The sequence below is a fragment of the Eumetopias jubatus genome, unplaced genomic scaffold (genome assembly GCF_037043125.1).
Source record: "Eumetopias jubatus isolate StellerSeaLion01/CBP00866 unplaced genomic scaffold, mEumJub1_p1.0 scaffold_11, whole genome shotgun sequence".
In the NCBI taxonomy this organism is placed as follows: Eukaryota; Metazoa; Chordata; class Mammalia; order Carnivora; family Otariidae; genus Eumetopias; species Eumetopias jubatus.
The window spans coordinates 57500372-57523735 of NW_028274817.1; the positions used below are offsets into that span (position 1 = coordinate 57500372).

General features: G+C 37.7%; 1 protein-coding gene across 1 annotated transcript in view; it reads right to left on the reverse strand.

Annotated features, from left to right (window-relative positions):
* The window catches only part of LOC148163067 (uncharacterized), a 314088-nt gene that overhangs the window by 93517 nt on the left and 197207 nt on the right, over positions 1 to 23364 (reverse strand). Inside the window, exon 7 of the mRNA XM_088028556.1 lies at positions 11245 to 11364. Within this exon, the coding sequence (XP_087884682.1) occupies positions 11245 to 11364 (120 nt within the window). The remainder of the gene's footprint in view (positions 1 to 11244; positions 11365 to 23364) is intronic.

Sequence of the window (23364 nt, forward strand, 5' to 3'; positions counted from 1 at the left end):
CCCTTTCCCCCTGGGAGGAGTGGCACGGGAGCACACCACAGGAATCTGCCGGGTTTGGAGACTCCACACGGGGTCATGTGCCAGAGATAGAAATGCTCGGTCACAGGCCAGATGAGCACGGAGTGCGGCTGGAGACCGGGGAGACAGGAGTGATTGACTGCTTTTTTCTGGGGGCTCGCTGAGGAGTGGGGCCCCCAAGTTCTCGGCTTCTCCAGGGTGGAGATTGGGAGGCCGCCATTTTCACTCTCATCCTCCAAAGCTGTACCAAAAGCTTGCAGGGAACAAAAGCTCCGAAAGCAAACCCGAGCAGATTACTTAGCCCAGACAAGGCAATGGCAGGGCAATTCCGTCTCTGGCAAAGACATTTGGGAACCACGGCAACAGGGCCCTCCCCCAGAAGATCAGCAAGAAGAGCCAGCCAAGACCAAGTTTACCAATCAATGAGAATGGCAGAACTCCAGCGCTAGGGGAATACTGCACATAGAATTCATGGCTTTTTTACCATGATTCTTTAGTCTTTCAAAGTTAATTTTCTTTTTAACTGTCTTTTTATCCTGAATTTTTCTTTTTCAACCAAATCTTATCAATCCCTTTTTTAAAAAAACATTTTTATTTGTCATTTTTAGAGTCATATTCGATCCCTTCATAGTAGTTACCCTTATTTTTGGCATATATATATATAAGTTGTTTCTCTTTAAAATTTTGAGATACAGTTTCTTCTAAAAGATCAAAATATACCATAAATCTCTAATGTGTGGCTTTGTTCTAGTCTCCTGCCTGATCACATTCTCTCCTCCCTTTTTTTTAAATCCTCTTCTTCCCTTTTTCAAACAACTTATCAATTCCTTTTATAAAAATTTTTATAATTTTCATCTTTACAGTCATATTCCATCCCTTCATAGTATTAACCCTTATTCTTGTACATATATAAGTTTTTTCTGTCTTTAAAATTTTGGGAGGCATTTTCTTCTAACAGAACAAATTCACCCAAAATCTAGTGTGTGGCACTGACCTATGCACCAGCCTGATCATATTTGATCATATCCTGTTTTTTTTTGTTCTGTTTTTGCATGTTTTTATCTTTTTTTTTCTCTTTTTTCTTTCTTTCCCTTTTTTTCCCCTGGTTTCAGGTCTTTTCTGATTTGTTTAGAGTATATTTTTCTGGGGACGTTGTTACATTGTTAGCATTTTGTTCTCTCATTCATCTATTCTCCTCTGGACAAAATGACAAGATGGAAAAAATCACCTCAACAAAAAGAACAAGAGGCAGTACCGACTGCCAAGGACCTAATCACTATGGACATTAATAAGATATCAGAACTAGAGTTCAGAATGATGATTTTAAAGATACTAGCTGGGCTTGAAAAAAGCATGGAAGTTATTAGAGAAAACCTTTCCAGAGAAATAAAAGAACTAAAATCTAACCAAGTTGAAATCAAAAAGGCTATTAATGAGGTAAAATAAAAAATGGGGGCACTAACTACTAGGATAAATGAGGCAGAAGAGAGGATTAGTGATATAGAAGACTAAATGATGGAAAATAAAGAAGCTGAGAAAAAGAGAGGTAAATAACTACTGAATCACGAGGGCAGAATTCGAGAGATAAGCGATACCATAAGACGAAACAACATTAGAATAAAGGGATACAAAAAAAGAGGAAAGAGAGAGAGGGGCAGAAGATTTATTGGAGCAAATTATAGCAGAGAACTTACCTAATGTGGGGAAGGAAACAGGCATCAAAATCCAGGAGGCACAGAGAACCCCTCTCAAAAATCAATAAAAATTGGTCAACACCCCGACATCTAATAGTAAAACTTACGAGTCTCAGAGACAAAGAGAAAATCCTGAAAGCAGCTTGGGAGAAAAGATCTGTAAACTACAATGTTAGAAACATTAGAATGGCAACAGACCTATCCACAGAGACCTGGCAGGCAAGAAAAGACTGGCATGATATCTTCAGAGCATTAATGAGAAAAATATGCAGCCAAGAATACTATATCCAGCTAGGCTGTCATTGGAAATAGAAGGAGAGATAAAAATCTTCCAGGACAAACAAAAACTAAAGGAATTTGCAAACACGAAACCAGCCCTCCAAGAAATATTGAAAGGGGTCCTCTAAGCAAAGACAGAGCCTAAAAGCAACATAGACCAGAAAGGAACAGAGACAATATACAGTAACAGTCACCTTACAGGCAATACAATGGCACTAAATTCATATCTTTCAATAGTTACCCTGAATGTAAATGGGCTAAATGCCCCAATCAAAAGACACAGGCTATCAGATTGGATAAAAAAACAAGACCAATAGATATGCTGTCTGCAACAGAATCATTTTAGACCCAAAGACACCCCAAGATTGAAAGTGAAGGGGTGGAAAACCATTTACCATGCTAATGGACACAAAAAGAAAGCTGGGGTAGCAATCCTTATATCAGACAAATTAGATTTTAAACCAAAGAGTATAATGAAAGATGAGGAAGGACACTATATCCTACTTAAAGGGTCTATCCAACAAGAAGATCTAACAGTTGTAAATATCTATGCCCCTAACATGGGAGCAACCAATTATATAAGCCAATTAATAACAAAAGCAAAGAAACACATTGACAACAATAAAATAATAGTGGGGGACTTTAACACCCCCCTGACTGAAATGGACAAATCATCTAAGCAAAAGATCAACAAGGAAATAAAGGCTTTAAATGACACACTGGACCAAATGGACTTCACAGATATATTCAGAACATTCCATCCCAAAGCAACAGAATACACATTCTTCTCTAGTGCCCATGGAACATTCTCCAGAATAGATCACATCCTAGGCCACAAATCAGGTCTCAACCGGTACCAAAAGATTGGGATCATTCCCTGCATATTTTCAGACCATAATGCTTTGAAACTAGAACTCAATCACAAGAGGAAAGTCAGAAAGAATTCACATATATGGAGGCTAAAAAGCATCCTACTAAAGAATGAATGGGTCAACCAGGAAATTAAAGAAGAATTTTAAAAATTCATGGAAACAAATGAAAATGAAAACACAAGTGTTCAAAATCTTTGGGGTACAGCAAAGGCAGTCCTAAGATGAAAGTATATAGCAATACAAGCTTTTCTCAATCAACAAAAAAGGCCTCAAATACACAACCTAACCCTACACCTAAAGGAGCTGGAGAGAGAACAGCAAATAAAGCCTAAACCCAGCAGGAGAAGAGAAATAACAATGATCAGAGCAGAAATCAATGAAATAGAAACCAGAAGAACAGTAGAACAGATCAACGAAATTAAGAGCTGGTTCTTTGAAAATATTAACAAGATTGATAAACCCCTGGCCAGACTTATCAAAAAGAAAAGAGAAATGACCCAAATAAACAAAATCATGAATGAAAGAGGAGAGATCACAACCAACACCAAAGAAATACAAACAATTGTAAGAACATATTATGAGCAAATCTATACAAGCAAACTAGATAACCTGGAAGAAATGGATGCATTCCTAGAGATGTATTAACTACTAAAACTGAACCAGGAGAAATAGAAAACCTGAACAGACCTATAACCACTAAGGACATTGAAGCAATCATCAAAAATCTCCCAACAAACAAAAGCCCAGGGCCAGGTGACTTCCCAGGGGAATTCTACCAAACATTTAAAGAAGAATTAATACCTATTCTCCTGAAACTGTTCCAAAAAATAGAAATGGAAGGAAAACTTCCAAACTCGTTTTATGAGGCCACCATTACCTTGATTCCAAAACCAGACAAATACCCCATCAAAAAGGAGAATTACAGACCAATATCCTTGATGAACATGGATGTAAAAATTCTCACCAAAATACTAGTCAATAGGATCCAACAGTACATTAAAAGGATTATTCACCACGACCAAATGGGATTTATCCCTGGGCTGCAAGGTTGGATCAACATCCACAAATCAATCAATGTGATACAATACATTAACAAAAGAAAGAACAAGAATCACATGATCCTCTCAATAGATACAGAAAAAGCATTTGACAAAGTACCACATCCTTTCTTGATCAAAACTCTTCAGAGTATAGGGATAGAGGGTACAAACCTCAGTATCATAAAAGCCATGTATGATAAACCCACAGAGAATATCATTCTCAATGGGGAAAACCTGAGAGTTTTCCCCCTAAGGTCAGGAATGTGGCAAGGATGTCCACTATCACCACTGCTATTCAACATAGTATTAGAAGTCCTAACCACAGCAATCAGACAACAAAAAGAAATCAAAGGCATCCAAATTGGCAAAGAAGAAATCAAACTTTGCAGACGATATGATACTTTATATAGAAAACCCAAAAGACTCCACCCCAAAACTGCTAGAACTCATACAGGAATTCAGTAAAGTGGCAGGATATAAAATCAAGGCACAGAAATCAGTGGCATTCCTATACACCAACAAGACAGAAGAGAGAGATATTAAGGAGTTGATCCCATTTACAATTGCACCCCAAACCATAAGTACCTAGGAATAAATCTAACCAAAAAGGTAATGGATTTGTACTCAGAGAACTATAAAATACTCATGAATGAATTTGAGGATGACACAAAGAAATGGATAGACGTTCTATGCTCATGGATTGGAAGAACAAATATTGTGAAGATATCAATATTACCTAGAACAATCTACACATTCAATGCAATCCCCATCAAGATACCATCCACTCTTTTCAAAGAAATGGAACAAATAATCCTAAAATTTTATGGAACCAGAAAAGACCCCGAATAGCCAGAGGAATGTTGAAAAAGAAAAGCAAAGCTGGCAGCATCACAATTTCGGACTTCCAGCTGTATTACAAAGCTGTCATCATCAAGACAGTATGGTACTGGCACAAAAACAGACACATAGATCAATGGAACGGAATAGAGAGCCCAAAATGGACCCTCAACTCTATGGTCAACTATTTTTTAAAAATTTTTATTTATTCATTAGTGACAGAGAGAGAGAGAGAGAGAGAAGCAGAGGGAGAAGCAGGCTCCCAAGGAGCAGGGAGCCCGATGCAGGACTGAATCCCAGGACCCTGGGACCATGACCTAAACCAAAGGCAGTTGCTTAACCATCTGAGCTGCCCAGGTGCCCTATGGTCAACTAATCTCTGACAAAGCAGGAAAGAATGTCCAATGGAAAAAAGACAGTCTCTTCAACAAATGGTGTTGGGAAAATTGGGACAGCCATATGCAGAAGAATGAAACTGGACCATTTCCTTACACCACACACAAAAATAGACTCCAAATGTTTGAAAGACCTAAATGTGGGACAGGAGTCCATCAAAATCCTAAAGGAGAACACAGGCAGCAACCTCTTCGACCTCAGCTGCAACAACTTCTTCCTAGAAACATTGCCAAAAGCAAGGGCAGCAAGGGCAAAAATGAACTATTGGGATTTCATCAAGATAAAAAGCTTTTGCCCAGCAAAAGGAACAGTCAACAAAAGCAAAAGACAACCAACAGAATGGGAGAAGATATTTGCAAATGACATATCAGATAAAGGGCTAGTATCCAAAATCTATAAAGAACTTCTTAAACTCAACACCCAAAGAACAAATGATCCAGTCAAGAAATGGGCAGAAGACATGAACAGACATCTTTCCAAAGAAGACATCCAAATGGCCAACAGACACATGAAAAAGTGTTCAACATTGCTCGGCATCAGGGAAATCCAAATCAAAACCTCAATGAGATACCACCTCACACCAGTCAGAATGGCTAAAATTAACAAGTCAGGGAACGACAAATGTTGGCGGGGATGCAGAGAAAGTGGAACCCTCCTACACTTTTGGTGAGAATGCAAGCTGGTGCAACCACTCTGTAAAACAGTATGGAGGTTCCTCAAAAAGTTGAAAATAGAGCTACCCTATGACCCAGCAATTGCACTACTGGGTATTTACCCCAACGATACAAATGTAGGGATCCGAAGGGTTACATGCACCCCAATGTTTATAGCAGCCATGTCCACAATAGCCAAACCGTGGAAAGAGCCAAGATGTCCCTTGACAGATGAATGGATAAAGAAGAAGTGGTATATATATACAATGAAATATTATGCAGCCATCAAAAAGAATGAGATCTCGCCATTTGCAATGATGTGGATGCAACTGGAGGGTGTTATGCTGAGAGAAATAAGTCAATCAGAGAAAGACATGTATCATATGACGTCAGTGATATGAGGAATTCTTAATCTCAGGAAAAAACTGAGTGTTGCTGGAGCGGTGGGGGGTGGGAGGGATGGGGTGGCTGGGTGATAGTCATTGGGTAGGGTATGTGCTATGGTGAGCGCTGTGAATTGTGCAATACTGTTGAATCACAGATCTGTACCTCTGAAACAAATAATACAATATATGTTTATAACAAAAAGAATAAGTTAGTAGGAGGGGAAGAAAGAAGGGGGCGGAAATCGGAGGGGAAGATGAACCATGAGAGACGATGGACTCTGAAAAACAAACAGAGTTCTAGAGGCGAGGGGTTGGGAGGATGGGTTTGCCTGGTGATGGGTATTAAAGAGGGCACGTTCTGCATGGAGCACTGGGGGTTATACACAAACAATGAATCATGGAACACTACATCAAAAACTAATGATGTAATGTATGGTGATTAACATAACAATAAAAATTTTAAAAAAAAGATTGCCAGTGTAGATAACAGTCATTTGGAAGGTGGGAACGCAAGAAGCAAAAAAGGTTCACACGTTATGCTATATTTATTTTGAAGCTATGTTATAATTATTTGCATACAAATTTAAAACTGTTCTACCTTTTTAATGAAAGTAAACTTTTATCTTATAAAATATCCATTTGTATTTCTAATAATGATTTTTTTCCCTTAAAGTCTACTTAATCTAATATTCAAAATTTTTTTGGTAATTGCTTGCATGGCATATTTTTTCATCATTTTATGTTTAAACATTTTATATTTTTATATTTTGGACATGTGTTTTTTAAGCAGCCTATAGTTGTGATTTTTCTGCCTAGCGTAACATCTGTTTTATCTTAATTGAGGCATTTATTTTGTTTACATTGAATACTATTACTGATATATTTGGGATTAATTCCACCAAATTACTACTTAATTTCCACTTTTTCTGCCTACTTTTTTTTCTTCCCTTTGCTTTTCCTTTTTTGCTTTCTTTCGGATTATTATTTTCTATTTTCCTTTCTATTGCTTGATAGTTATACATTATTTTATTATTCTTTTAGTGATTACCATAAACATACATAGTTTATCAAAGTACTTTTTCACTTCTTGGATAGTGCTAAGACCTTAGAATACTTTATCTCTATTTACCTCCTCCTTCCTTATTTGTTACTGTTCTAATGAATTTAAATTCTATATATTTTATTTATTTTTAAATATTTTATTTATTTGTCAGAGAGAGAGTGAGATAGAAAGCGAGCTCAAGCAGGGAGAGCGGCACTCAGAGGGAGAAGCAGGTTCCTCGCTGAGCAAGGAGCTAAATGTGGGACTGGGTCCCAGGACCCTGGCATCATGACCTGAGCCAAAGGCAGACACTTAACCAACTAGCAACCCATGCATCCCTAAATTCTATGTATTTTAAACATCACATTATTATTCTTACACATTATTATTGCTATTATTATCATTGATCCAGTCATTTATATTTACATACATATTTACCATTTTTGTTGCTCTTCATTCTTTTCTGCATCCTTGAGCTTCCATCTGGAAACATTTTTCTTCTGCTGAAGAACAACCTTTAGTTGAGTGTACTGGTTACAGATTCTCAGCTGTTTGTCCAAAAAGTCTTAATTTCACTTTCAGTTTTGAAGGATATATTTTTTTGGGAAATTGAATTCTAAGTTGGCAGTTATTTTCCTTCAGTATTTTCAGTTCACTTTTTGAAACTAGCATTCCATTTTCTTTTTTCTTGCATTGCTTTTTGGTTTCAATCTTCTCCCAGATTTTGGCCTCATTTTTTAAAAAATGATTTTTAGCTCTCTATTGCCTTCAGAGATTTTTAAAAATTGTCAAACTTTTCAGGTTTTCTCAGCTGGAAGATTGATACAAAATACCAAGTCCACAATTACTAGAGGTATTCATAACTGATTGGCTCAATATTTTTGCTGAAGTGGGTATGAGGCCATAAGCTGAGATTGTAAAGTGGCTGGATAGGGGACCAACTCCTTTTGGAAGTGGTATAATTTTGGATTAGCTTTTGAGAAAAGACAGCCAATCACAGATGATTAAATAAACAGGTAATACTGACAATCCAACTGAACCTGATAGTTAGCAGTGACAGCAGGGGTAGAGAGTGGTATAATGCATGTGGGTCTCAATTTGTTAATTTAAAAAATGAATATGAAAATATTTTCTGCCCTGTTTATCATAGAGTCATTTTGAGGACCAAATGAAATGATGGTATGCATTTCAAAAGAAATGATAGATGTGAAAGTAAACTATGAGGTGATACAAATATTGACTACTTATACACGGGCAGATTTTTAAAAAATTGAACAAAACATACTAAATTTGAAATAATCTTTTTTTAAAGTTTTATTTATCTAAGTAATCTCTACACCCAATATGAAACTTGAACTCAGGACCCCAAGATCAAGAGATGCAAGCTCTTCAAACTGAGCCAGCCAGGTTCCCCTGATATCTTTTTTTACTCAAAAGAACAAAATATATGAAAATCCATCTTTATTTTTAGAATTATAAATATTCTTTAAATTTTCGGGACACCTGGGTGTCTCAGTTGGTAAAGCGTCTGCCTTCGGCCCGGGTCATGATCCCAGGGTCCTTGGATCGAGTCCCACATTGGGTTCCTTTCTCAGCGGGGAGCCTGCTTCTCACTCTGCCTGCCACTCCCCCTGCTTGTGCGCACTCTCTCTCTCACTCTCTGACAAATAAACAAAATCTTTAAATATTTAAAAAAATTCTTTAAATTTTCATTTATAGAACATGCAATTACTGCCACATTCCCACAGCACCGTGGGAAATATTCATGGAGGAAGGCTCTGAATAGGTAAGTAACTGACCATATCACACTTAGAGCAATTGAGAGAGAGAACTGTGGTAAAGAAGTGAGATAGAATGGGAGAAAGAAGGGAAGCAAAAGACAGACAGGTACTCTGTGAGATTTCAACTTATACTTCCTTCTTTAAATCTGGGTGTTATACGTGACTAATGAATCATTGAACCCTACATCAAAAACATCAAAAACTAATGATGTACTACTATATGTTGGCTAACTGAACATAATAAAAAAAACAACTGAGCTCTTGTAAAGCTTCCTGATGAGGATAAATTAGCACAGATATCTTACCCAGACTTGCTAGTTCTGGAAGACTATTAAGGTCATTGGTCAAAGGGTTACTGCAGAATGGTCCATGAAGAACACACAGCAAGCCTAGAGTCTGATTATGGGTTCCTGGTTTTATCTTCTGGGTCCTGTCACTTGACTGAAAAAAAAGATGTCAGCCAAATAGTTTTAGGCTTCTCCTACTGAGCAGAGATGAACTATTTACTCTGGACAATTTTGTAACATAGTTCATTATTGGCAATTTTCACATGGGAATAGATAGAATCTGAAACTTTGTTTTGGAGGGTAGGACAAAGCCACTTTTTTTTGAGCTAAATCATAGATTTTCAGAATATACTGTATAACATTTTGGGAACACAAAACACTCTTTTTAGATGACCCATCTTTATAATGAAAATACCTTGTGATCATGCAATATTTCAACATACAAATATGTATTTTGTAATTCTGTTCTATCTTTTATTACACTTGGAAATGATTCCACTATTGATTTACTTTACAACAGAAAGCCCATAAAGTAGCCTATTTGGGTTTTTAAATGTTAAAAAATATGCTAAACTTTCCATTAACTAAGATAAATAGTGTACATAATTCTATTTATTTAAACAGTAAAAGCACAATGAAATGATTATGCATGCATGCTGCTGATAAAAGTGTAAACTGATAAAATCCTTTAGAAAAGCGTTTTTTCAATATATATTAAGAAACTAAAAATATTCATAACTATTGGACAAATTTTTGAAAAGGCAGAAGAACCTATGAAGAAATCAACTGCCTAAGCAACTAAGACTGAAAAAAGGCTTTGTGTGATGATTCATAATTATATATATCAAAGCAGTATATATAATAGTAACATAGCAAAAAACTTAAAATAATTTGAACTCCAGCAATGAAGAAGATAACAAGTAAATTATATTCATACGATCAAGTTACATTATATATACACACACATTATATTATATACATATGATATATATATACACACACACACATTTTTATATATATACACACTCAAGTAAATTATGTTCATATGATCAAGTTATATATATATTACTTATACACACACACATAAGTGCGTGTGTGTGTGTGTGTGTCACAATTGTATAAGTAAAATATGAATAGAAGAAACACTGGGGCAAGATACACAAACATTGTTAATGGTTAAAACAATTCAAATACTTTTCTATATTTTCCACATTTTAGATAATGAGCAGTTATTGCTTTCAAATTCAAAACAATTAATATTAATAATAATGATAAAGAAATGTAGAAAATGGGAGAGATATATAGAGTGTATAAGAAAAAATGTCCAAGCAATTAAACACATACTTAAACAAAAATGAGGTTTGATTTTACAATTCTGGTAGGATAAAGAAAAGAGATAAAATCCAATACCGGTGAAAATACAGGTTTTTAATTTGGTAGAATTCTTCTGGTAGATAATTTGATAATACAAATAATCTTAAAGCAATTGTACATTCTGTCACCATAATCAGAATCATAAGAATGTAACTGATGAAGAATCCCCTGTAACATTTTCTTAAAGAAAACTTTGCTAAAAAATAGAATCATAGAAATGTATTCAAGAAAGTTATTTGAATAGTTGAAAAACATTATACTTACAAAGATAACTATATCAGCTTTACTTTTAACACTGAAAATTGATGGCAACCTACATAATCCAACAGTAATTGAATAATTAAGTTACAGTATATAAATTCAATAGTATATGAGGCAGTCACTTAAAATTAATGTAATGACTATATGGAAAAGAAAGATGTGATTATATCATCATATATACTGTATACACTGAGAAACACTGGAAGGAAACCAAAACCCCATAAATAATTGCTGTGTTAAATTAGAGAAGACTTTATTGACCTTTATAAATCTTTTTAAAATGCTTAATATTAATGATAAATCTTTTTTTAAAAAATTGCTTACCACTTGCACCTTAGATAGCTTCTCTTCAGGGGTAAGAAATTCTGTAATCTGTATTTCTGGTCCTATAAGATCAGGTGGCAGGGCAACTATGTAATGACAGATTTTAGTCACATTCTTGCACTAGAAAAGAAGAAAACACAGAAAGAAGATGCATAAAACTCCTATCAACATCTCTAACTCAATCCTAATATGTAATTGCCATAATTTTCATTTCTCAAACATGAACATATGTATACATATATTTGTATTTTTAAAAAATATTTTATTTATTTATTTGAGAGAGAGAGAATGAGAGACAGAGAGCATGAGAGGGAAGAAGGTCAGAGGGAGAAGCAAACTCCCTGCTGAGCAGGGAGCCCGATGCAGGACTCGATCCCGGGACTCCAGGATCATGACCTGAGCCGAAGGCAGTCGCTTAACCAACTGAGGCACCTGGGCACCCCATATGTTTGTATTTTTATTCAGGGAAAGATATTACATGACTCACCAACAGGATGAAAAAATATATTTGTTTGATTCCAGAGTCAACTGTGTAGTATTAAAGTATAAAACTGGGTTAAATTTTTAGGTCCTCAGAAATATATTACATGACTCACCAAAAGGATGAAAAAAATATATTTGATTCCAGAGTCAATAGTGTAGTATCAAAGTATAAAACTGGGTTAAATTTTTAGGTCCTCTAAACTGTGGTGTAGGCAACATGAAGGTGAATAAGAAAAAGTAAAAAATAGGTTTTAAATATTCATTTAATTTTGAAAAGATATCATGGAAAATTTCATGGAAATTTTTGGAAAGGCAGAAGAACCTAAGAAGAAATCAACTATCACTCACAATCCTGCCCAAGGAAAACAAGGTAAATATTACACTTACTTATCACGACCTCCATAAAGATCCATTTACTGTGGATGTATTTTAAAATGCACTTTTGGCAGAGATTTTTATATATGCTGTATTTGTGTTTTTAGGGACCATATCATCATTTCAAATATGGTAAACTCTCTAAAGGAAATTTGAACTACGTGAATTTTAATATTTTTTTAAAGATTTATTTTATCTTATTTTATATTTATTTTTATTTTATTTATTTTAGAGATAAAGAGAATGGAGAGAGGAGCAGAGGGAGAGAGCATCTCAAGCAGAGTCCACACTGAGTGTGGAGCCCTATGTGGAGCTCAATCTATTGACCCTGAGATCATGACCTGAGCTGAAACCAAGAGTTGGACATTCAACCAACTGAGCCACCCAGGTGCCTCTTTAATATTTTGATATAGTACACAGAACAAATTTCTGAAATATTAGTATGAGTTTAAAAAAGAAATGAAAATTTTAAATAAAAAGAGTTATAAATAATGGTCCAATAAACCACCTACTTACTTATCTGTAAATCTCATGGGTGGGAATTGTAGCTTATATATAACTCTTTGAATCCCCATTACTTAGCACAATTCCAAGTATCTAGTAAAGCTACATAGATACTTACTGTTGGTGAATATGAAGACATAAAAGCAATTTTCTAACTTTTCCAAGGAATAAGTAAGACAATTAAGTCTAATATTGGCTTTGGTAATGGAGTCATGGGAAAGCACAGTGATTTAAATAATTACAGAGCAAAATAGCTTACAATCTTAATGACTTGAAAAAAACCCATAGGTAAAAAAATACATGTCTGAGCTAGTACCAAATGTATATTTTATCCCTAGTAACTATTTCAATTCAGTATGTAAATTTAAAGTGCAAAGTTATAAATACTGCATAGGTTATATATGCACAAATACACTGATTTTTTTAAAAGCAGAATCAGACATTATTTAGGTTGGCTATTAATTTAAATAACATCTAGTCCAATCCATTCATTTTAGGATGAGGAAACCAAGGCTGTTACAACATAAGATTTGAGGTCCAAGGGGTAAGTACCATGTCATTATGCTCTTTGTATCTCTTTTGCCTAAACTGAATACATGGACCATAGCAGATGTTTGTTAACTGTTTACTGAATGAATTAAATTCATTTCCAACTGGAAATCATGCTTTGACTAGCCGGTTTCTTAATTGTTACATCAATGTGTCATGCTCATTCCTGTTTTAATATTGATCCTTTTGACTGAAATGTCCCTACTTTAACCTCTGTTAAGCCAAATTTTTTCTAGATTTAAGAACCCAATTGAGTTACAATTTTATCTGTGAAAGCTTACAGGTGATTTTAGCTTTCTCTGTACACTACGACTATCTTTCCACTTAATTTATATTGCAGAATAATCTACCATATAAACTCTTAACTTTATGCATTAAATATAGTGGAATTAAAATAAAAAATATAAGGGTGCCTGGGTGGCTCAGTTGGTTAAGCATCTGACTCTTGATTTTGGCTCAGGTTATGATCTCTGGGTCATGAGATCAAGCTCTGCATCAGGCTCTGTGCTGGGTGTGGAGCCTGCTTGGGATTCTATCTCCCTCTCCCTCTGCCCCTCTTCCCTGCTCACATGTGTGTGCTCTCTCGCTAAAATAAAATAAAATAAAAATAAAACTATCCTATGACCCAGAAATTGCACTACCAGGTATTTACCAAAAGGACACAAAAATACTGATTTGAAGGGGCACATGCACCCTGATGTTTATAGCAGCATTATCAACAATAGCCAAACTATGGAAAGAGCCCAAATCTCCACCAACTGATGATGAATGGATAAAGATATCTATATAAGAATATTATTAGCTATATATAAAAATATATATAAAAGAGTATTATTCAACCATCAGAAAGAATGAAATCTTGCCATTTACAATGACATGGGTGGAGCTGGAATGTATTATGCTAAGCAAAATAACTCAGTCAGAGAAAGATAAATACTATATGATTTCACTCATATGTGGAATTCAAGAAATAAAACAGACGAACATATGGGAAAAAAAGAGTGAGGGAAGCAAACCATAAGAGAATCTTAACTTCAGAGAAAAAAACTGAGAGTTGATGGAGGGAGGTAGGTGGGGGATGAGCTAAATGGGTGATAAGTATTAAGGAGGGTACTTGGATGAGCACTGAGTGTTATATGTAAGTGATGAATCACTGAACACTACATCTGAAACCAATTTTACCATATGTGTTAATGAGCTAGAATTTAAATAAAAATTGAATTAAAAAATGAGTATAGATTGATAAGTAAGTAAATAAATGAAAATATATCTGATGTTCATTGACAACAAGATTTAATATTTTGGGGGCACCTGGGTGGCTCAGTTGTTGGGCATCTGCCTTCGGCTCAGGTCATGATCCCAGAGTCCTGGGATCGGGCCCCGCATGAGGCTACCTGCTCAGCGGGAAGCCTGCTTCTCCCTCGCCCACTCCCCCGCTTGTATTCCCTCTCTTGCTGTCTCTCTCTCTGTGTCAAATAAATAAATAAAATCTTTAAAGAAAAAGATTTAATATTGTTAAGTGGCAATAATCCCCCATGTTGACCTACATATTCAAAACACTATGCCTCAAAATCCTAACTGGATTTTGTACAGCCACTGACAAACTTATCTAAAAACTCATGGAAAAGAAAGGGACCAAAAGGAGTTTTTAAAAAAATTCTTGAAGAAATGAATAAAATTGGAGGGCTCATACTTTGTGATTTCAAAACTTACTATAGTGTGTAATTGTGTAAGAATAACCACCTAAAGGGGCGCCTGGGTGGTTCAGTTGGTTAAGCATCTGCCTTCAGCTCAGGTCATTATCCCAGAGTCCTGGGATAGAGCCCTTCATTGGGCTCCCTGCTCAGTGGGGAGCCTGCTTCTCCCTCTCCTCTGCCCCTCCCCTCTGCTTGTGCTCTCTCTCTCTCTCTTTCTCTCAAATAAATAAATAAAATCTTAGAAAAAAGAATAACCACCTATATCAATGGAAGAGAACTGAGTGTTCAGAAATAAGCCCCTCATTTATGGTTGATTTTAAAATAGGGTGCTACAATAAATTTTGAAGGGGAAGGAATAGTCTTTTCAGGAAATAGTGCTGGGACAGTTGGGTATTCACATCCAAAAATAAATGTGGACAATTATCTCCCACCTTTATCTCCCATTTTTATAAAAATTAACTCGACAAAAATTATACAGCTAAATGTAGGAGCTATAGCAATAAAATTTCCAGGAGAAACCATAGGAGTAAATATTTGTGACTTGGCTAACCCAACGTTTTAGTGATGACATCTGAAGAATAAGTGACAAAAGAAACTACAGATTAAGTTGGACTACATTGAAATGAAAAATTTTGGGGTGAGTGATGTCACCTAGATGGCAGAGTAGACCACAGCCTCCATTTCCCAATAAAGATTAACAACTGGACAGCTATCCACAAATGAAAATAGTTCTGGAAGAATTGAGGAGTCTACTTAAGAAGCTTCAGCAACACAGTGGAATAAAGTACCTGAGAATAAATGCACAAAATGGATAGAGGGCACAGCTTAATTTAGTCTTTATCATCCCATCCTCTAGGTCAGCACTGCTCAGTGCCAAGAGGGAATGTCCTAGCTCAGAAGAGTTCCCCTTGCCAACAAAGGAAAAGCAGGCAGTGACAAGCTTCTTCAGCCTATTGGGGCACTACATGAAGGATCCATTTCAGTTCCATTCCACCCAGAGAACAGCAAAGCTGAGACATCTGGAGATGGCTAAGAACAAGGAAGAAGAATAGGGGCTACCAATATCAGCCACACTGCAGGAATGACTGTGGTTCCTAGTGGTTTGCTTGGCAGAGGACCACAGAACACATCACTACTGAGGACCTCAAAAGCTCTTGCAGATGCTGTACACCCCCCAAATTGCATCACCATGGACCTCATCACAGACACCAACAGAATGCTCAGCAGCTTTTACCACTGAAGAAACCGATGGCAAGCACAACTGTCATGCATCCCTTGTAGATTTCATTGCTGAAGTTTTTGCCCCACAGATTTTCATGTTTTCAGACGACAGCCAGCTCAGTCCCTACTCCTGCTGGAGCCCACATTCATACCAGCAGCCAGCCCTGGCTCTGTAACTGTGATCATGCAAGACACCAGCCTAGACCCTATGGCTGACCTCCATCACTGTGAACACACTTGTGGCTTGCCTCTGGCAGCTGTGCACCCACAACATCCTGACTCCAGCCACTGGCCTTTATTGCCATGTGCATGGTTGTGGCAAGTCCCTATAGCTGCACAAATGCACATGGACAGCTAAGATCCCCACAGCTCCTGGTTGACCCAGATCCAGCCCTGATACCTGTCACTATCATGCACCACTTGACTTTATACTATCCCTCCTGCTGTCCACCTGTACATTGCCAATCTAACTCCTATTACAACCTCCACTGCCATGCACACACGTGGAGTGAGCCCCTATAGCTGAGGAAGTACATTCAGATAGCCAAGGCCTGCACAGCTCTCTGTGGACCTGGATATAGTCCTGACTCCTGTCATTGGCCTATATCACTAAGCTCACCTGTAGGTATTAATGAGCTGTGCATCTGCTCACCAGTGGCCTGACTCTATCACCAGCTTCCACTGTTATGCATGCACCAATAGCAAGCACCTATGACCATGAGTGCATACTGATAGCCAAGGCCCACACAATGGCTGTGGGTCTGGATATGATCCTATTTTCAGTCACTGGTCTGCACTACTGTGCTAACCTTCAGCTATACACCTGCACTCCTCTGGCCTGAGGGCTGCCATTAGTCTCCACTGCCATGTGCATGCCTGTGGCAAGACTGTGGCTACAGGAGTATAAGATAACAGCCAGTGCCCCTGTATCTGCTAGTGTGCCTACAGTTGGCTCAAGCCCCTGCTGCTGACCCTGGTTCTCAGCACAATGTGTGTATTTGCAGAGAGACTTTGTCACTACACAGGCACTGCAACCAAGCATATGCATACTGCCGGCATGTTACCACTGCTGCCTTCTCTGGTCCTAACCACTGAAACTGGAGTCACCATTGAGGACCCCAACAACCACAGCAGTCACTGCAGACCCTCCAAAACTTTCAAAAAATATCACCCAGTTGTCAATGTTGTGGACATGAGAGGCCTTAGTCACCATCCATAATGCCTTCTTGGACCGAGAGCCACTACATTCCCCCACATTTGGTGGCATGCATCACAAGATGTGGAGTTACAGCATGCTTTAGCATGCCCCTACCTGCAGGTGAAGGTCTTCCTTTACTGCAGTCAGTCCATAAAATCTGGAAGAGGTAACTCTATGCAAGGCCACAGTGATCACAAAAAAATCAAGAAAATATGACGCCAATAAAGGAACACAGTAAACTTGTAGTAACTGACATCAAAGAAATGGAAATACACAAATTGCCTGACCAAGTATTCAAAATAATTGCTCTAAAGAAGCTACAAGAAAAAATAGTAAGTAATTTGACAAAATCAGGAAATTATAGAAGAACAAAATAAGAAGTTCCACAAAGAAAAAAAGACAAAAATCTTAGAGCTAAAGAATACAATGACTAAACTGAAGAAATCAAAGAAGAGCTTCAACAACAAATTAGACAAAGCAAAAGAAATCAGTAAAGTTGGTGGCAGATCATTTGAAATGATCCAGTCAGAAGAGAAAAAAAAAATGAAAAGGAATAAAGAAAACTTCTCTGATTAATGGTACATCATTAAAAGAAACAATCTACACATTATTAGAGTCCCAGAATAGGAGAAAGAGGAAGAAAGCTTATTTAAAGAAATAATGACTGAGAGAGAGAAAAAGATGGCAGAGGAGTAGGGGACCCTATTCCAAACTGTCCCTGGAATTGAGCTGGATATCTACCAGACCACTCTGAACACCTACGAAATCAGCCTGAGATGTAAGAAGATAGATCTGGATCTCTACCAACAGAATATTGCAGGTGGTTGGTTTCAAGGTATGAAGTGGGGAGCTATGATTCCACAGGCACATATCCGAAGGTAAACGGAAGGGGGAGGGAGCTGAGCCATCAGGATCCTGCACCGCTGGTGAGCTATAGCCTTCCGAACCGGGGACAGGGCACAGACTCACAGACTGGTAGCATCTGGGAAAGGACATTAGGGCAGCCTCCCAGACTGGAACCTGGAGCAGTGGGGCTGGGCATGTGAACTGGGGGAAGCCGGTGGTGTTAGAAGCACAAGGGACAGAGATGTGTCCTGACCTGGCGGGAGGACTGGGAGCACTGCAGAGGGGCACACAACCCAGGACACTGCAGTTTATAGCAGCATGGACAGAAACGGAGATAGTGTGGCCTGGAGAGCTCACTGAAGAACAGACTGTGATCTCTCTGCTCTGAGGCAGAGGGTTGGAAAGAGTCTCTCCTGCTCTGACTTACAGAAGAGACCAGGAAAGCCACCAGGGAAAGCTGCCAGAGAACAAAAGCCCCCCAAAACTGGTTTTCACTGAGCCCATACCCCCCCACAGAGGGCAGGGCAACTCTGCCCAAACAGGGTTGCCTGAGTAACAGCATGTCAGTCCCCTCCCCCAAAAGACAGGCTGGGATAACAAGAGCCCGGCAACTCTAAGTTTCCTATAAAACAGGTGCATCTTGCTTGGGTTGTGGTCAATAATTTGGACACTGTACATTCCCTCAACCACCCCTCAACAGAATGACTAGGAAGAGGAACCTCCAAAATAGGAAAGAATCAGAGACTAAGACTTATGCCACAGACTTACAAATGGATACAGATACAACCAAGATGCCGGAAATGGAATTCAGCATAGCAATTGGGAAAACAATAGATAGAATGAAGAAATTGATTAAGGGCAACATAGAGTCTCTAAGCGCAGAAATGAAAGCTGAATTGACAGAACTTAAAAATGCTATCAATGAGATCCAATCTAATTTAGATAATCTAACAGCTAGGGTAAGGGAGGAAGAAGAATGAATTAGTGATCTAGAAGAACAACTGATAGAAAAGGAGGAGAAAGAGAGGCCAGGGAAAACAACTCAAAATCCATGAAAATGGAATCAGAGAAATAAGTGACACCATGAAGCGTTCCAATGTCAGAATTTTTGGGATCCCTGAGGGGCTGAAGAGAGAGAGGACTAGAAGATATATTTGAGCAAATCGTAGCTGAGAACTTCCCTAATCTGGGGAAGGAAACAAACATTCATGTCCTAGAGGCAGAGAGGATCCCTCCCAAGATCAAGGAAAATAGGCCAAAACACGGCATGTAATAGTAAATCTCATAAATCTTAGAACAAAGGAAATCATCTTAAGGGCAGTTAGGGGGAAGAGATTCCTTACATACAGAGGGAGGAACATTAAAATAATGTCAGATCTATCCACAGAGACCTGGCAAGCCAGAAAGGGCTGGCAAGATATATTCAGGGTACTAAATGAGAAGAAGATGCAACCAAGAATACTTTATCCAGCAAGGCTGTCATTTAGAATGGATGGAGAGATGCAGAGATTCCAAGAAAGGCAGAAACTGAACGAATATGTGGCCACTAAGCTGGCCCTGCAAGAAATATTAAGGGAGGCTTTATAAAAGCAAAAGGAACCCAAGAGTGATATAGAATAGAAATTTACAGGGACAATCTATAGAAACAAGGACTTCACAGGAAACATGATGACAATAAATCCACATCTTTCAATAATCACTCTCAGTGTGAACAGCCTAAATGCTCCAATAAATTGGCACAGGGTTGCAGACTGGATATAAAGAAAGGACCCATCCATATGCTGTATACAAGAGACTCATTCTGAATCTAAAGCTACATCCAGACTTAAAGTGAAGGGATGGAGATCCAACTCCCATGCCAACAGACCTCAAAACAAAGCTGGCGTAGCAATTCTTATATCAGACAAATTAGGTTTCAAACTAAAGACTGTAGTTAGACACACAGAATGACACTATATTATTCTTAAAGGGTCTGTCCAAGAAGAAGATCTAACAATTGTAAAATATCTATGCCCCCAACATGGGAGCAGCCAGCTACATAAGCCAACTGTTAACCAAAATAGTCATATTGATAATAATATGATAATAATTGTAGGAGACCTCAATACTCCACTCTCAGTAATAGACAGATCATCTAAGCAGAAAATCAACAAAGAAACAAGAGCTTTGAATGACACACTCAACTAGATGGACCTCATAGATATATACAGAACATTCCACCCTAAAACAACAGAATACTCACTCTTCTCGAGCTCACATGGAACTTTCTCCAGAATAGACCACATACTGGGTCACAAATCAGGTCTCAACTGATACCAAAAGACTGAGATTATTCCCTGAATATTCTTAGACCATAATGCTTTAAAACTGGAGGTCAATCACAAGAGAAAATTTGGAAGAAATTCAAACACTTGGAAGTTAAAGACCACTCTGCTCAAGAATGTTTGGGTCAACCAGGAAATCAAAGAAGAACAATTCATGGAAACCAATGAGACATGGGTCCAAAACCTATGGGATACTGCAAAGGCAGTCCTAGGGGGAAATACATAGCCATCCAAGCCTCACTCAAAAAAATAGAAAAATCCCGGAGCACCTGGGTGGCTCAGTTGTTAAGCATCTGCCTTCAGCTCAGGTCATGATCCCAGGGTCCTGGGATCGAGCCCCAGCATTGGGCTCCCTGCTCTGTGGGGAGCCTGCTTCTCCCTCTCCCACTCCCCGTGCTTGTGTTCCCTCTCTCACTGTGTCTCTCTCTATCAAATAAATAAATAAAATATTAAAAAAGATAAAAATCCTGAAATTACCAACTAACTCTACATTTTAAAGAACTAGAGAAAAAGCAACAAGCAATGCCTAAGCCACGCATTAGAAGAGAAATAATTAAGATTAGAGCAGAGATCAATGAATTAGAAACCAGAAACACAGTAGATCAGATCAACAAAACTAGAAGCTGGTTCTTTGAAAGAATTAATAAGATCGATAAACCACTGGCCAGACTTATCCAAAAGAAAAGAGAAAGGACCCAAATTAATAAAATTATGAATGAAAGGGGGAGAGATCATGACTAACACCAAGGAAATAGAAACAATTATTAGAAATTATTATCAACAACTATATGCCAATAAGCTGAGCAACCTGGATGAAATGGATGCCTTCCTGGAAACCTATAAACTCCCAAGACTGAAACAGTAAGAAATTGACAACCTGAATGGGCCAATAACCAGTAAGGAGATTGAAGCAGTGATCAAATCATCCCAAAGAACAAGAGTCCAGGGCCTGATGGATTCCATGGGGAATTCTACCAAACATTCAAAGAAGAAATAATACCTATTCTCTTGAAACTATTTCATAAAATAGAAAAGGAAATCTTCCCGACTCATTCTATGAGGTCAACATTACCCTAATCCCCAAACAAGGCAAAGACCCCATCAAAGAGGAGAATTTCAGACCAATATCCCCGATGAGTATGGATTCCAAAATCCTCAACAAAATCGTAGCTAATAGGATCCAACAATACATTAAAAGGATCATCCACCAAGACCAAGTGGGATTTATCCCCGGAATGCAAGAGTGGTGTAAGATTCGCAAATCAATCAATTTGATAGAGCACATTAATAGGAGAAGAGAGAAGAACCATATGGTCCTCTCAGTTGATGCAAAAAAAAAAAAAGTTTGACAAAATACAGCATCCTTTCCTGATTAAAACTCTTCAGAGTATAGGGATAGAGGGAACATTCCTCAAGTTCATAAAATCCATCTATGAAAAACCCACAGTGAATATCATCCTCAATGGGGAAATGCTGAGAGCCTTTCCCTTAAGATAAGGAGTACGTCAAGGATGCCCATTCTCGCCACTATTGTTCAAAATAGTACTAGAAGTCCTAGCAATAGCAATCAGACAACAAAAAGAAATAAAAGATACTCAAATTGGCAAGAGGTCAAACTCTCTCTCTTCACAGATGACATACTTTATGTGGAAAATGCAAAAGACTCCACCCCCAAATTACTAGAACTGATACAGCAAGTAAGCAATGTGGCAGGATAGAAAATCAATGCACAGAAATCAGTTGCTTTCTTATACACTAACAGTGCAACTGTAGAAAGAGGAATTAGAGAATTGATTCAGTTACAATAGCATCAAAAACCATAAGATAGCTCAGAATAAACCTAACCAAAGAGGTAAAGGATCTACACTCTAGGACATACAGAACACTCATGAAAGAAATTGAAGACACAAAAATATGGAAAAACTTTCCATGCTCATGGATCGGAAGAATAAACAGTGTTAAAATGTCTATGTTGCCCAGAGCAATCTATATCTTCAATGCCATCCCAATCAAAATTCCAATGACATTTTTCAAAGTACTGGAACTAACAATCCTAAAATTTGTATGGAATTAGAAAAGACCCTGAATCGCCAAGGGAACATTGGTGAAAAACAAAGCTGGGGGCATCACGCTGTCTGATTTCAAGCTATATTATAAAGCAGTGATCACTAAGACAGCATGGTACTGGCACAAAAACAGATATACAGACCAGCGGAACAGAATAGAGATCCCAGGTATGGACCCTCAACTCTATGGTCAAATAATTTTCGACAAAGCAGGAAAAATTATGCAATGAATAAAAGTCTCTTCAATAAATGGTGCCGGGAAAATTGGACAGCCACATGCAGAAAAATGAAACTCGACCATTCTCTAACACCATTCTCTAACACCATACACAAAGATAAACTCAAATGGATGACATTTTTCAAAGTACTGGAACTAACAATCCTAAAATTTGTATGTCTCAATGTGAGACAGGAATCCATCCAAATCCTAGAGAAGAACATAGCAGTAACCCCTTCAACATCGGCCACAGCAACTTCTTTCAATATACATCTCCAAAGGCTAGTGAAGCAAAAGCAAAAATGAACTTTTGGGACTTCATCAAGATAAGAAGCTTCTGCACAGCAAAGGAAACAGTCTACAAACAAAGAGGCAACCCACAGAATGAGAGAAGATATATGCAAATGACACTACAAAGGGTTGATATCCAAAATCTTTAAAGAACTTCTCAAACTCAACAACCAGAAAACAAATAATCGAGTCAGAAAATGGGCAGAAGACATCAACAGACACATCTCCAAAGAAGACATACAAATGGCTAACAGACACATGAAAAAATGTTCATCATCATCAGCTATCAGGAAAATTCAAATCAAAACCACATTGAGATACCACCTTACACCAGTTAGAATGGCAAAAA